Source organism: Scyliorhinus torazame, chromosome 10 (assembly GCF_047496885.1).
Source record: "Scyliorhinus torazame isolate Kashiwa2021f chromosome 10, sScyTor2.1, whole genome shotgun sequence".
NCBI lineage: Eukaryota > Metazoa > Chordata > Chondrichthyes > Carcharhiniformes > Scyliorhinidae > Scyliorhinus > Scyliorhinus torazame.
The window spans coordinates 263,092,659-263,107,104 of NC_092716.1; the positions used below are offsets into that span (position 1 = coordinate 263,092,659).

Consider the following 14,446-nt stretch of genomic DNA (forward strand, 5'->3'; position numbering starts at 1 on the left):
GTCAGCGGGAAATTGAAGAGCAAATAGGGAAGGTACAGGGCCCAACATGTTCCCTCTCGGGATATAGGAAAGAGTAACAAGCCCAGAAGAATCATGGATGACCAAAGATATTCAGGATACGATGAGAAGGAAGGGAGTGGATTTTAACAAGTAGAAGTGGAGTAAATCAGCGGAGGCATTAGCGGAGAACAGAAAGCTGCAGCATAACCCCTGTGCCTTTATATTCCATCCTCTCGATATAAAGGTCAGCATTCCATTAGCGTTTTTGATTATTTTCTGCCCTTGTTCCTGGCATTTTAAGGATCTTAGCACCCGAGCCTTTAAAAACACCGCCCCGATCTCGGAGGAGCGGCCTTGCCGGTGCTTCCGGTCCCAACTGCAGACAAATTCCGAAGTGTGGGTGAATTTCGTGAGAATCTCTCCAACTCAAAGAAAATGACCTGAGTGTGGGTGAATTGCATCGGGAATCTCTCTTGTTTTCCCACCCAAATTGACACTTGGGGCAGGATTCTCCATTTAGGAGACGAGGGGCAGGATTCTTCCAATTGCCAATGCCGAAATCGCATTCGCTGATTGGCCAGAGTATCCGTTTTGAGGACGAAATCCGGAGTGGCGCCGTTTTCCAGATGCTCCCACCCCTTCCAAAACGGCATCAGCGGTGAGTGTGCCGCACGCCATTGGGGTGGACTCAGGACGACACCTGAAGGCCCTCCTGCGATGCTCCACCCCCGACAGGCCGACTTCCCGATCGTGTCGATCACTTGTGACCCTAATGGGCAGCACGGTAGCATTGTGGATAGCACAATTGCGTCACAGCTCCAGCGTCAAAGGTTCGATTCCGGCTTGGGTCACTGTCTGTGCGGAGTCTGCACATCCTCCCCGTGTGTGCGTGGGTTTCCTCCGGGTGCTCCGGTTTCCTCCCACAGTCCAAAGATGTGCAGGTTAGGTGAATTGGCCATGATAAATTGCCCTTAGTGTCCAAAATTGCCCTTAGTGTTGGGTGGGGTTACTGGGTTATGGGGATAGGGTGGAGGTGTTGACCTTGGGTAGGGTGCTCTTTCCGAGAGCCGGTGCAGACTCGATGGGCGAATGGCCTCCTTCTGCACTGTAAATTCGATGAAATCTATTGTGCTCTCAGGTTTTGGGAGCCTCGTGTGGCGGCTGCAGACTGTGTCCAGTTGGAGGGGGGGGGAGCTGTTCCGATGGCCGGGGGAGGCTTTGGCGGGGGCTGGGGGGACTGGTGGGGGTTGGTCCGGGGGTGGCGAGAGGTGTTACAGGGGGGCACTGTCTGGCAGGCTGGTTCTGCGCAGCCGGCGCTATGTTGTACTGCGCGGTGCCACAGGTCACCGCTGCGCGCATGCGCGGCCATGGACCCAGCAATTCTCCGTCCGTATCTGCAGGTAAAGCCAGGCGTGGCACGGCTGCTAGCCCCCCACCAGGCGGAGCATCGGTGCAGGGATGATGCCGACATTTTGGTCGTAAGAGCAGATGCCTCCTCCGGTCATAGTCACAAAATCAGAGACCCCAGCCCAAGTTCTCCCTCCAGAGTAGATTCACTCCTGATCTGTGTTGGTACTAGGAGTGGCACCCAGGAGTGATTCACTCTCCCTTGCCATGCAAATTTATTCATGGTAGGGGTGGATTCCATTCAAATCCAGCCACCTGGCTCTCTCCCCTCCCCCCCCCTCGCCCTCCCCTCCACACACACACAAAGCACACGAAGGAGATAAGTGCTTTCACTTCCTCTTTTTCCTCAGCAGAAAGCACATAACCTCTTAAGATGTGGTGAGGAGCTGTCCATCATAGCTAGGTGTTTACACACATTGTGGTTAGATTCAAAACAGGGTACATGAGTTGCAATCAAGCATGAAGGGAAATTAAAATAAACAATCCAGCTGGCTGGGGGCACCAATGTCAAATACCTATCCACTTGACCCACCATGCTGTCCATTGTGCGAGGGCCACACTTGCTGATATTTGCACCAATCGACGTGAATCCTGGCCGAGAGGTCTGGAGCATCATGGGGGTGTGGAGAATTGGGCTTCCAGACCATTCATTGGAAGCAAATGGGTTCAATGGACCTATCTGCATCCTCCGGCCAGCGTTGGGGGGTGTAGTTCACTGCTGCCACCAGCGGGGGACCGGAGCATCAGAATGGGATCAACGCGCTATTTTGCCCGCTGCTCGATTCTCTGCTGGATCGGGATCCCTGCTCCCGGCGGAAGGAGGCCGAGAATCCACCCCATAGTCGCTTTTTGGGAGAATCGCCCACCATGTGATTCAGGTACATCCAATCAGATGTTAGGGAGGAAGATCCAGGATTTTAACCCAGCGACAGTGCGGGAATGGCAGGAGATGGGCAACTTGGGGGCAAACCTGTAGTTGTTTGAAAAGCGATCAGCTGATCGATCGATTGGATTCCCTGGACCCTGTATAAACTGAATAGCCCAGGATGTGAATACACCAGCTGTCAGTCTCCAAACATCAAAAACCCAGTAACTCCAGTTTAACAACATAAGTTTCATACTAAACAGAGGCAACCGCGACATTCTCACTCAAGAATCCCGTAACTGAAACTGTACAAATTTTTTACATGAAAAAGTTATTGAAATCCTGTTATTCCCATCGCAAGGAATATGTTGTCAACCTACATTGAGCTGTTTAATACTTAAAATTCTAATATCTCCCTTTCAAAAACTCAAGGCGTGAATGCCTGTGGCATTGAGCCAATTTGCTTCCTGCCATGAAGCCCTGATGGATTCTTAGTCCAGAGTTGTTAACATTCACACTTTCAGATGTTCATTGCATTGCCATGAGGTTTAAGGATAAGCGATGAAAAAAATGATACAACTTTTCTCAGTGGGGTTACAAATGGCACAGTTTCAGCAGCAACCCAGATAGGGACAGAGCAACAATGCAGAACGGGGGGAGAAGACAGAATACTGAGTCAGTGGTGACTGGGGACTGGAAATGTCTGTTGAAGATGGAGGGGTAGCGACCTGGAAAGGATTGGGTCCATTCGTGGACAGAGGAAGCTCAATGTCAAGATAAAGACATGGGTGGTAATGAATGTGCCAGAGGAAATTAGGGACAGGCAGCATTAAAATCACTGTGCTTTTTATACCTTTCAGCTTCGACAATAGACACATCAATCTGTTGCGATAAAACGGAAATGTCACATGTCAGATGGTTCTATTATCAAGTGTGAGCAACAGATTTAGCAAGATAGCAGGCGCCTTCACATCCACGGAGTTCACATTGGAATGTGTGTTCAGAAGTGAACATGTTGTTTTACTGAGCAGTTCATCTAGGTGATCTGGTTTTATTTGTGTCTTTGAGAAATATCTCTCATTTTTATTCTGTACTTATTAATATATTTGATTCTGATGGGTTATCACAATCTGTTTTTATCAAACACGAACAAGGATATAATTAGACTGTTGACACAGTGATTCTCTCCTTTCACTGAAGGAAGGGTTAAGATGTCAATCATGAGCAGATGTTTCTCCCAGGATGCTGTCTGACCTGAGGAGTATTTCCAGATTTTGTTGTTCGTGTTTTATCTCCCCCCTGCCCCCCAGGCCTTGACCACTCGTTCCAAGTGCAGATTTCCCGACATGCCTCACCCCAGAGTGCCAAGACTACTCTATCATTGAGTGTATTCAAGGCCGAGATCGCGGGACTTTTGGGCAGTAGGGAAATCAGGAGATATCAGGAGAGAGCTGTAACCGAAGATCAGTCGTAATCTCACTGAAACCTGGGCCGCAATTCGCTGGCCATTCACGCTGGTGGGATTTCTGTTCCCGCCCCCCTCGCCGGGTGGCTCATGTCCTCATTCCTATGAAGCTGTCTGTCAGAGTCAGGTCATTAGCACACAGGCCTGGTGATCCCCAGGGACATGTCTATCCAGCGACAGGGCGATGGGTCGTTGGATCTTGGTGTGAGTCAGGATATGGGCTGCGGAATTTTGAAGTCCCGCCAAGCCTACACCGACCATGCTGCCCGTCGAACCTAAAATCCCCTATCCCTCTATTCCCATCCTATTCATGTACTTGTCAAGATGCCCCTTAAACGTCACTATCGGAACTGCTTCCACCACCTCCCCCGGTAGCGAGTTCCAGGCACCCACTACCCTCCGTGTAAAACACCTGCCTGTACATCTACTCTAAACCTTGCCCCTCTCACCTTAAACCTATGCCCCCTAGTAATTGACCCCTCTACCCTGGGAAAAAGTCTCTGACTATCCACTCTGTCTATGCTCCTACAAATCTTGTAGACCTCTATCAGGTCGCCCCTCAAACCCCGTCGTTCCAACGAGAACAAACCAAGTTTCTCCAACCTCTCCTCGTAGCTAATGCCCTCCATGCCAGGCAACATAAATCTATATAAATATATATCGATGGAAGAGGTCAGAGGGCCAGCTGGAATGAATGCAGATTTGAGCCTGACACTGGGGGTCAGGACCTGGAGAAGGTCCATTTGCCGTTGCGTTTCTTTGCAGCACAAGAAAGTGGAGCCTGTGAGGTCTTAAAAGAACGGATTTATTTTCTCACATTGCCTGTTCACTGTTATTTATTGATTTATCAATAGCCACCTGCCTCCCGTCACGACACATTTACCTCTCAGCTACAAAGGTGTGCGGGTCTGGGTTAGCAAATCACACATATTTACTGCTGAAGATACCGCAAAGGAGTCAATGTTTCGGGTGAGCCATTTTGATATGAGTACCAAGAGAGCTAAGGGTATAAAAAAAACTTCCAAAGGTTCACTCGTTCCACCAAATGTTTGCGACGCTGCGTTGAATATTGCAAACGGCAATGTCAAAGGTTCATGTGAGTCCTTACCTGGCCTGCTTTCGTTTGCTGGGATCTCCTCCACATATTCAGCGGGAAACCATCCAACCCGACCTCGGGAACTGCCTTCCCAGAATCCGCCCTCTCCAATGCTCAGAACTGGTTGACCAAGAAATAAAAAGGGAAACGATTAGTCGATCCTTTTGGAGGAAAGGTGCACCTCTGACAAAAATTATGTCAGAGGCAACATCAGAAATAGGAGCAGGAGGAGCCCGTATGAGGGTCTCAAGCTTGCTCCATATTAAGTGAGATTGTGACTGAACTTTTACATCACCTTTCCAGCCTTGTCCCTCCTGACTCCTGATTCCCAGAGCGTCCAGAAATCTATTGATCTCAGTGATAAATACGCCCACTGACTCAGCATCCAGAGCTGTCTGGGGCAGAGAATTCCAAAGATGCCCAACCCTCTAAATTAAGACATTTCTCCTGATCTCAGTATTAAATGACCTCCTCTATATCTCAAGACGAATGACTTTCGAGCCTGAGGAATCTGTTATGATCCCAGTCCTGTTCTGGAATTGCGAGCCTGAAGAATCTGTTATGATCATAGCTGATGTCACTGCTAGGCAAGTCAGGTCACTAGGTAGATCCTGGCTTGTTAGATTCTAACATTTATTTCCTGTTTAGAAATGTGGAGGGCAACTACAGACAGAGTCACAAGAGTCAGGTGATAAACATTTAACAAGTGATTAAACATTTCTTAAACAAGTTCGGAAAGATAAGGTAAAGTTGCCATAGTACCAGGTGACCACAGGCTGCTTTCCCCTTTGAGGGGGAGAGCTGACTGGTCATACAGTCATACAGTACTACATGTTTACAGGAAGGAAACAGGCCCTTCGGCCCAGCTGGTCCATGCCGCCCAGTTTCTATCACTAAGCTAGTCCCATTTGCCTACATTTGGCCCCTATCCCTCTAGACCCACCCTGCCCATGTAACTGTGTAACTGCTTTTAAAAAGACAAAATTGTACCCGCCTCTACCACTGCCTCTGGCAGCCCATTCCAGACGCTCACCACCCTCTGAATGAAGAAATTTCCCCTCTGGTCTCTTTTGTATCTCTCCCCTCTCACCTTAAACCTATGCCCTCTAGTTCCAGACTCCTCTACCTTTGGGAAAAGATGTTGACTATCTACCTTATTGATGCTCCTCATTATTTTATAGACCTCTATAAGATCACCCCTAAGCCTCCTAAGCTCCAGGGAAAAAAGTCCCAGCCTATCCGGCCTCTCCTTATAACTCAGACCATCAACTCCTGGTAGCATCCTCGTAAATCTCTTCTGCACTCTTTCTAGTTTAACAATATCCTTCCTATAATAGGGTGACCATAACAGAACACAGTATTCCATGTGTGGTCTTACCAATGTCTTGTACAATTTCAACAAGACGTCCCAAGTCCTGTATTCAATATTCTGACCAATAAAACCTAGCATGCCGAATGCCTTCTTCACCACCCTGTCCACCTGCGACTCCACCTTCAAGGAGCTATGAGCCTGTACCCCTAGATCTCTTTGTTCTGTAACTCTCCCCAACGCCATACCATTAACTGAGTAGGTCCTGCCCTGATTTGATCTACCAAAATGCATCACCTCACATTTATCCAAATTAAACTCCATCTGCCATTCGTCGGCCCACTGGCCCAATTGGTCAAGATCCTGTTGCAATCTCATATAACCTTCTTCACTATGCCACCAATCTTGGTGTCATCTTCAAACTTACTAACCATGCCTCCTACATTCGCATCCAAATCATTAATGTATAAAACAAATAACAGTGGTGGTGGTTTAACCGGAGGATCACCACACCTCAAGCAAGGGGCAAGGTTGAGAAGACGGGTCCTTCATGAACAATCTTAAACAAGTAAAGATGAACTACAATACATTACTCCAACCCCCCAATTATACCTTTACAGATATACACAGATTCGCAAAGATAATACAGTTTATAAAGAACAAAGAACAGTACAGCACAGGCCCTTCGGCCCTCCAAGCCTGCACCAACCATGCTGCCCATCTAACCTAATCCCTTCTACACTTCCTGGGTCTGTATCCCTCTATTCCCATCCTATTCATGTATTTGTCAAGATGTCCCTTAAATGTCACTATCGTCCCTGCTTCCACCACCTCCTCCAGTAGTGAGTTCCAGGCACCCACTACCCTCTGTGTAAAACATTTCCCTCTCACATCTCCTCTAAACTTTGCCCCTCGCACCTTAAACCTATGCCCCCTAGTAATTGACATTTCCACCTTGGAAAAAGCTTCTGACTATTCACTCTGTTCCTGCCACTCATAACTTTGTAGACCTCTATCAGGTTGCCCCTCAAACCTCATTGTTTCAGTGAGAACAGACCGAGTTTATCCAACCTCTCCTCATAGCTAATGCCCTCCATACCAGGCAACATTCTGGTAAACCTCTTCTGTACCCTGTACAAAACTCCACATCCTTCTGGTAGTGTGGTGACCAGAATTGAACACCATACCCCAAGTGTGGCCTAACTAAGGTTCTATACAGTTGCAACATGACTTGACAATTTTTATACTCAATGCCTCGGCCAATGAAGGCAAGCATGCCGTATGCCTTCTTGATTACCTTCTCCACCTGCATTGCCCCTTTCAGTGACCTGTGGACCTGTGCACACAGATCCCTCTGCATGTCAATACTCACGAGAGTTCTGCCATTTACTGTTTTTTTCCCACTTGGATTAGACCTTCCAAAACGCATTACCTCACTTTTGTCAGGATTAAACTCCATCTGCCATCTCTCTGCCCATGTCTCCAACCGATCTATATCCTGCTGTATCCTCTGACAGTCCTCATCGCTATCCGCAATTCCACCAACCTTTATGTCGTCCGTAAACTTACTAATCAGACCAGTTACTTTTTCCGCCAAATCATTTATACACACTGTGAACAGCAAAGGTCCCAGCACTGATCCCTGCAGAACACCACCAGTCGCAGCCTTTCATTCAGAAAAGCACTTTTCCATTGCTACCCTCTGTCTTTTATGACTGTTATAACCTGCCTACTTACCATTGACTGGGGGCTAATGACTAATGAGTATGAGCTTCCCCAATGAGGGGGGCGGAGAAACCACTAGTAAACTCCTAGTATAAATAAAGCTGGCCAGTTCAGGAACCAGCAGGAAGGAGTATGTAGCAAGGGAAGTTACTGCTACTGTTATGTATATATGTTATAGTAAATAAATGTTATTACTTTGTATCCTTAAAACTCGTGCTGGATTCTTCGTGGCCCTTACAAAAATGACCTAGCCAGTTCTGTTTCCATTTTGCCAGCTCACTTCTGATCCCGTGTGACTTCACCTCTACACCAGTCTGCCATGAGGAGCTTGTCAAAGGCCTTGCTGAAGTCCATGTAGACAACATCTACTGCCCTACCCTCATCAATCACCTTCGTCACTTTCTTGAAAAACTCGATCAAGTTAGTGAGACACGACCTTCCCTTCACAAAACGATGCTGTCTCTTACAAATACGTCCATTTTTTTCCAAATGGGAGTAAATCCTGTCTCGAAGGATCCTCTTCAATAATTTCTCGACCACTGACATAAGGCTCACCGGTCTGTAATTACCTGGATTATCCTTGCTACCCTTCTAAAAAAAAGGAACAACATTAGCTATTCTCCAGCCTCTGAGACCTTCCCCGTAGCCAGTAATGATGCAAAGATTTCTGTCAAGGCCACAGTAATTTCCTCCCTTGCCCCACTCAGTTTTGTGGGGTAGATCCCATCAGGCCCTGGGAGCTTGTCTACCTTAATGTTTTTCAAGACGCCCAATACCTCCTCCTTTTTTATCTCAATGTGACCCAGGCTATCTACACACCCTTCCCCAGACTCATCATCCACCAAGTCCTTCTCTTATGCTTCACAGCTCCAGGGACCGGGTTCAACTCCCGGCTTGGGTCACTGTCTGTGCGGAGTCTGCACGTTCTCCCCATGTCTGCGTGGGTTTCCTCCGGGTGCTCCGGTTTCCTCACACAAGTTCCGAAAGACGTGCTGTTAGATGAATTGGACATTCTGAATTCTCCCTCAGTGTAGCCGAACAGGCACCGGAATGTGGCGACTAGGGGATTTTCACAGTAACTTCATTCGAAGCCTACTTGTGCCAATAAGCGATTTTCATTTTTTAGGGGCTGTTTAGCACAGGGCTAAATCGCTGGCTTTGAATGCAGACCAAGGCAGGCCAGCAGCATGGTTCAATTCCCATATCAGCCTCCCCGAACAGGTGCCAGAATGTGGCGACTAGGGGCTTTTCACAGTAACTTCATTTGAAGCCTACTTGTGACAATAAGCGATTTTTCATTTCAGTAACTTCATTGCAGTGTTAATGTAAGCCTACTTGTGAGACCAATAAAGATTATTGTTATTAATGATGTTGACTTTCACTGAGGACCGAGCAATGCTCCTCTCACCCTCAGAGAGTCTGACACCTGCCTGGCAGAGAGCTGAAAGCGTCCTGCCAATAAACGGGCTTATCATGGGGTTCAGAGACGCTGGTTGACAAATCTCAGCTCCTACAACCCCCTCAGGGGGTCAAGGGTCCTGGTGTTTTTCTCCACCTTACGTCTGAAATAGGCAGGATGTAAAACTTTATCAGCCTTTGGCAACCTCGTCACTGAAGATGAGTATCAGACATGGACGGCTGACCTTGGCTGCATTTTCTTTCAGCACTGGAGCCCCGTCCTCTTATGGAGCGAGCTGGCACTCACTGTCACGGCCACAGCCAGGCAGGGTTCATGACCTTTCTTGATGAATGTCTGCGGGAACGCGGGTAGAGGATATCCTGCCTATGCTCCACATAAGGGGTTTGGTGAGGGCTCCCTCCGTGAATCGTGATGCAGTCATCCTAGCAGCCAATCCCCCGACTGGACCTGGAACTGTCATGTTCTGTAGACTGGCCGAAGTGAATGATGAACCACAGAACATCTTATTTAAATAATTTATTGCGGAACTACTGTGCGATAAGATAACTAGGATAAGTAAACTAATAAACTACGAACACAAATCAACTATTGCAGAGATACTGCAAAATCTGTCTATCCTCCAACACAACCAACTCACAACTTCCCAGCCACAGGGTCAGATGATGGGTTTACACTGCCACCTAGTGGCCGGAGGCCGTGCATAACATTATGGACAAACTTGCTTTATGCATATCACCACAGGAGCCAGTGCTGGGTAGGAGATTAAAAGGAGCATCCCACTGATTAGAGAGATAAAGTCATCCCGGGGCAAGTGAATCAGAGGCAAGCTGCCATTAGCACGGCGGGAATCACATGGGAAATGTTAGAGGATGAACATTCGCTGAGCTTTCCCGCCATTGGCGAGACTCTCACCCGTTTACTCAATGGAACCAACTTGTTGACAAGTTTGGTAAAACGCAACCTGATATGTTTCAGTGACATCATCTCCCAGTCTAAATTCCAGAAAAGACAGTCCATTCAACTCAATCTCCCCTTCCCCCTCAGCCCAGGCATCAGCCTAGTGAGCCTTTGTCATAATTCCTCCAAGGGATTTCTATCCTTCCTTAGCTGTGGAGGACAAAACTGAACAGAGTATTCTCAGTGTAGTTTCCCCAAATCCCTGTATTGCAGTAAGATTTCTAAACCGATATTCTTCAACCACTTTCTAACGAAGATTAACATATTTTTCCCTTTCCGAACTGCTTTCTGTGATTTGTATACCAGGACCCCCAAATATAAATGTGAACATTTAATATTCTGCTTTTCCAATCTCTACCTTCCAAAATGAATAATTTCACATTTCCCCACTTTACACTCAATCACTTAACCCGTCTGTATCCCGTCACAGCTGCTGTGTGACCTCCTCACCTTTCCCAACTGGCTTTATAAATTCCATTTCATTTTTTAGTCTGACGCACAATGACTATAAATGTTCACTGCTTATTTCTGCTGCACATTTTCAATTGTCACGTTAATTGCATTTGTTTTATTTAAACCTAATTGAAGAGTGTTATTTTTAATAATGAATAAAAGCAGATTGATTTCTTTACATGAACTTCACCCAGAGATTGTCTGCATATGCAAAGGTCTTCTTCCCCAAATAGTACATCAAAACCACACAAGGAGGTAATTATTTCAGGTGGAGACCTGACTCTGAGGGAGTACCGGCATCATCAGGGGAAAACTCTAAATTGGCATGAGACGCATGTTCACAATGCTGCTCCGTGTTAAACTGTACTACGCAACTGCTGTTTCCATGTTAATGCTTAATGTGAATTTACTGAATCACCTTCTGCTCTTTGTAATGCGGACCAGATTTAGTTTAATTTGAAAAGTTCACATCTGCATTAAAAATATATCGGTATTAAGCATTTATTTGGAAGTCGTGCCATTCAGGAAATTCATCCCATAACAGCCAGAGGAATTGTTGGCTCATGATTGGCGCAACACGTTATGTGAAAGTACCTTTGATAAAAAACTAACCTATCATCAGCCACACATGACCCCTTCTTCACTTAGTGATGGAGAATTCAGGACACAGGCTAAATCAGTGTACCCCTGCCCAGGGTTTCCGAGCGACATGGGGTGAGTTCAGTAGGAATTCCCAGCGACGGCAGCGGAGAATCCTGCCACGAGCGAGCAGCATGCCGCCTCCTACCTCCGAGGAACATGCGGCTGGGAGACACAGAATCCCACCTTTGAATCCCGCCCCCGCCGGTTGCCGATTTCTCCGGCACCGGATATTTGGTGGGGGCGGGAATCGCGTCGCGCCAGTCGGCGGGCCCCCCCCCCCCGCGATTCTCCGGCCCGGATGGGCCGAAGTCCCGCTGCTAGGATGCCTGTCCCGCCGGCGTAGATTAAACCACCTCTCTTACCGGCGGAACAAGGCGGCGCGGGCGGGCTCCGGGGTCTTTATCATAAAACCTACAGTGCAGAAGGAGGCCATTCGGCCCATCGAGTCTGCACTGGCTCTTGGAAAGAGCACCCTACCCAAGGTCAACACCTCCACCCTATCCCCATAACCCAATAACCCCACCCAACACTAAGGGCAGTTTTGGACACTAAGGGCAATTTATCATGGCCACTCCACCTAACCTGCACATCTTTGGACTGTGGGAGGAAACCGGAGCACCCGGAGGAAACCCACGCACACACGGGGAGGATGTGCAGACTCCGCACAGACAGTGATCCAAGCCGGAATCGAACCTGGGACCCTGGAGCTGTGAAGCAATTGTGCTATCCACAATGCTACCGTGCTGCCCCAAAGGACCGTGCTGGTCCTGGGGGGGGCGCGGGGCGATCTGGCCCCAGTGGGTGCCCCCACAGTGGCCTGGCCCGCGATCGGGGCCCACCAATCCGCGGGCGGGCCTGTGCCGTGGGGGCACTCTTTTCCTTCCGCCTTCGCCACAGTCTCCACCATGGCAGAGGCGGAAGAGACCCCCTCCACTGCGCATGCGCGGGGATGCCGTGAGCGGCCGCTAACACTCCCGCGCATGCGCCGCCCGGAGATGTCATTTTCGCGCCAGCTGGCGGGGTGGAAATCAGTCCGGCGCGGGCCTAGCCCCTCAACGTTAGGGCTCGGCCCCTCAAGATGCGGAGTATTCCGCACCTTTGGGGCGGCGCGATGCCGGACTGATTTGCGCCATTTTTGGCACCGGTCGGCGGACATCGCGCCGATACCGGAGAATTTCTCCCCTGATTGTTTTTCTGCACAACTTAAATGTGGAAATTAACAATGTTCATATGGTCTTTTGTAAATACAAGGAAGAAAAATACTTCTGACCAGTCAGTCCGCCAGGCGAGGGAGAGATTGCATTTATATAGGGCCTCATGGTATCCCCCGATATTCCAAAGTTCCTCAATTCCAGCAGATTGCTGTCAAAGTGTAGCCATTGTGATCTTATAGATAAGCACGGCCAACCAATCTGCACACAGCAAGGTTCAAGAAACAGCAAATGAGTTGAATGGCCAGTAAAAAAACATTCAAATCGTGGCTTTAACAATGTCTCGAAAGTCTCCACAGCCAGCACAGTACCTGTTTGAGGTGTAGCCATTGTTGCAATGTCAGAAATCCAGCAGTGAATTTTCACACAAGTTCTACGAGCAACAATCTGATAATCACCAGATCATTTGCTGTTGAGTGTTGGTTGAGGGTAATATTGTCCAGAACTCCCTGATCTTCTTTGTATTATTGCAATGGGATTTTTATGTCTACCTAACCGGGAAGATGGGACCTCAGACCTCGATGTGGGAAGAATGTTCCCGATGTTAGGGATGTCCAGAACTAGGGGTCACAGCCTAAGAATAAGGGATCAGCCATTCAGGACTGAGCTGAGGAAGAACGTCTTCTCTCAGAGAGTTGGGAACTTGTGGAATTCTCTCCCACAGAAAGCTGTCGGGACCTGTTCAGTGGATATATTCAAGAGGGAGCTGGACGTGGCCCTTGCCGCTAAAGGGGTCAAGGGGCAAGCAGAGAAAGTGGGAGTGGGATACTGAATGTGCATGATCAGCCATATTGAATGGTGGTGCAGGCTCGAGGGGCCGAATGGCCTCCTCCTGCTCCTATTTTCTATATTTGGAACAAAAGATGGCACCTCAAAGCATTATCACACCCTCAGGATTGCTTGCCTAGATCTTGTACTCAGGTCTCTGGTGTACGTGTTGAACCTGCTACGTCCTGACTCAGATGCAGAAGTGCAATCCACTAAGTGGCAGAGTTAAAGTCAAGTCAAGGGACCAGGAGGTGGTTTTAACCTCTGCAACAATGCAGGAATGAGGTGTCGATACAGAACACATGCTCAACCCCTAATGGGGATTGGCGATTGTTGAATTCGCAAGGCGCCTTTCGATGTGTTACTATGTCAGGTCAGGAGAGGGGGCAGGTTGTATGTTGGCCGGGGGAGTGGAGGTAGTGTGGTGGGTCTCATGTTTAGGGTGTTTGGGAGGTGGCTGGGAGGAAGCACGTCTGCCCCTCCTGACCAGCAATCAGTGCTGTGAAAAGGTGGCACTTACCTCGCTGGAACTCTCTAGTCTCCAGAGGCTCGGAATACTCAGCAGTCCATAAATAAAGCAGAAAAGCTGGTCAAATGAGGGCCTTCCGACCTCATTAACATATTTAAAATGCCAGCCTACCCCCGTGAGTGGTCTGGCTGTCTGCCCTTTGTCCTGCACTTGGAATTCTTTCCTCATTCAACCACTCCCCCGACCTCAAGCAATCTCACCCACTCACTCAAGTTAAAATCCCTTCCTGTCTGACTGAGCTTTGCAATCCTTTTCCGTAAAACACTGAAGATACATTTTTTACAGACCTGCAAATGTCATTGAAAATTGAAAACCAGTTGCTGAATAATTCAATGAGACCTTTTTTATTGCTGCTGTCAGTGTCGGGATTTTATTTCTTTAAATGTTTTTTTAAAATTAATCTTTCGGTGCATTACTGGTACGCAAAAAGAGATTCATTGGCTCAACCATTTTAGTGCTGCCACTACACGCAGAACAAGTGCAAGATTAACCCACAAGAAACATGGAACAGAAGTGGTGTGTATTCGCTGCTCTCCCACGATGCTGGACCTCCCACGGTGCTGGGCCTCCAATGATGCTGGACCGCCCACGGTGCTGGA

The 14,446-nt window shown here is 48.2% G+C and overlaps 1 protein-coding gene across 4 annotated transcripts in view; it reads right to left on the minus strand.

Moving 5' to 3' along the window:
- Positions 1–14,446, minus strand: part of LOC140384761 (SH3 and multiple ankyrin repeat domains protein 2-like) — a 1,513,496-nt gene that overhangs the window by 685,616 nt on the left and 813,434 nt on the right. For all 4 annotated transcript variants that reach the window (XM_072466758.1, XM_072466757.1, XM_072466755.1 and 1 more), the window contains one exon: positions 4,846–4,953. In XM_072466758.1, coding sequence (XP_072322859.1) covers positions 4,846–4,953 — 108 coding nt within the window. The remainder of the gene's footprint in view (positions 1–4,845; positions 4,954–14,446) is intronic.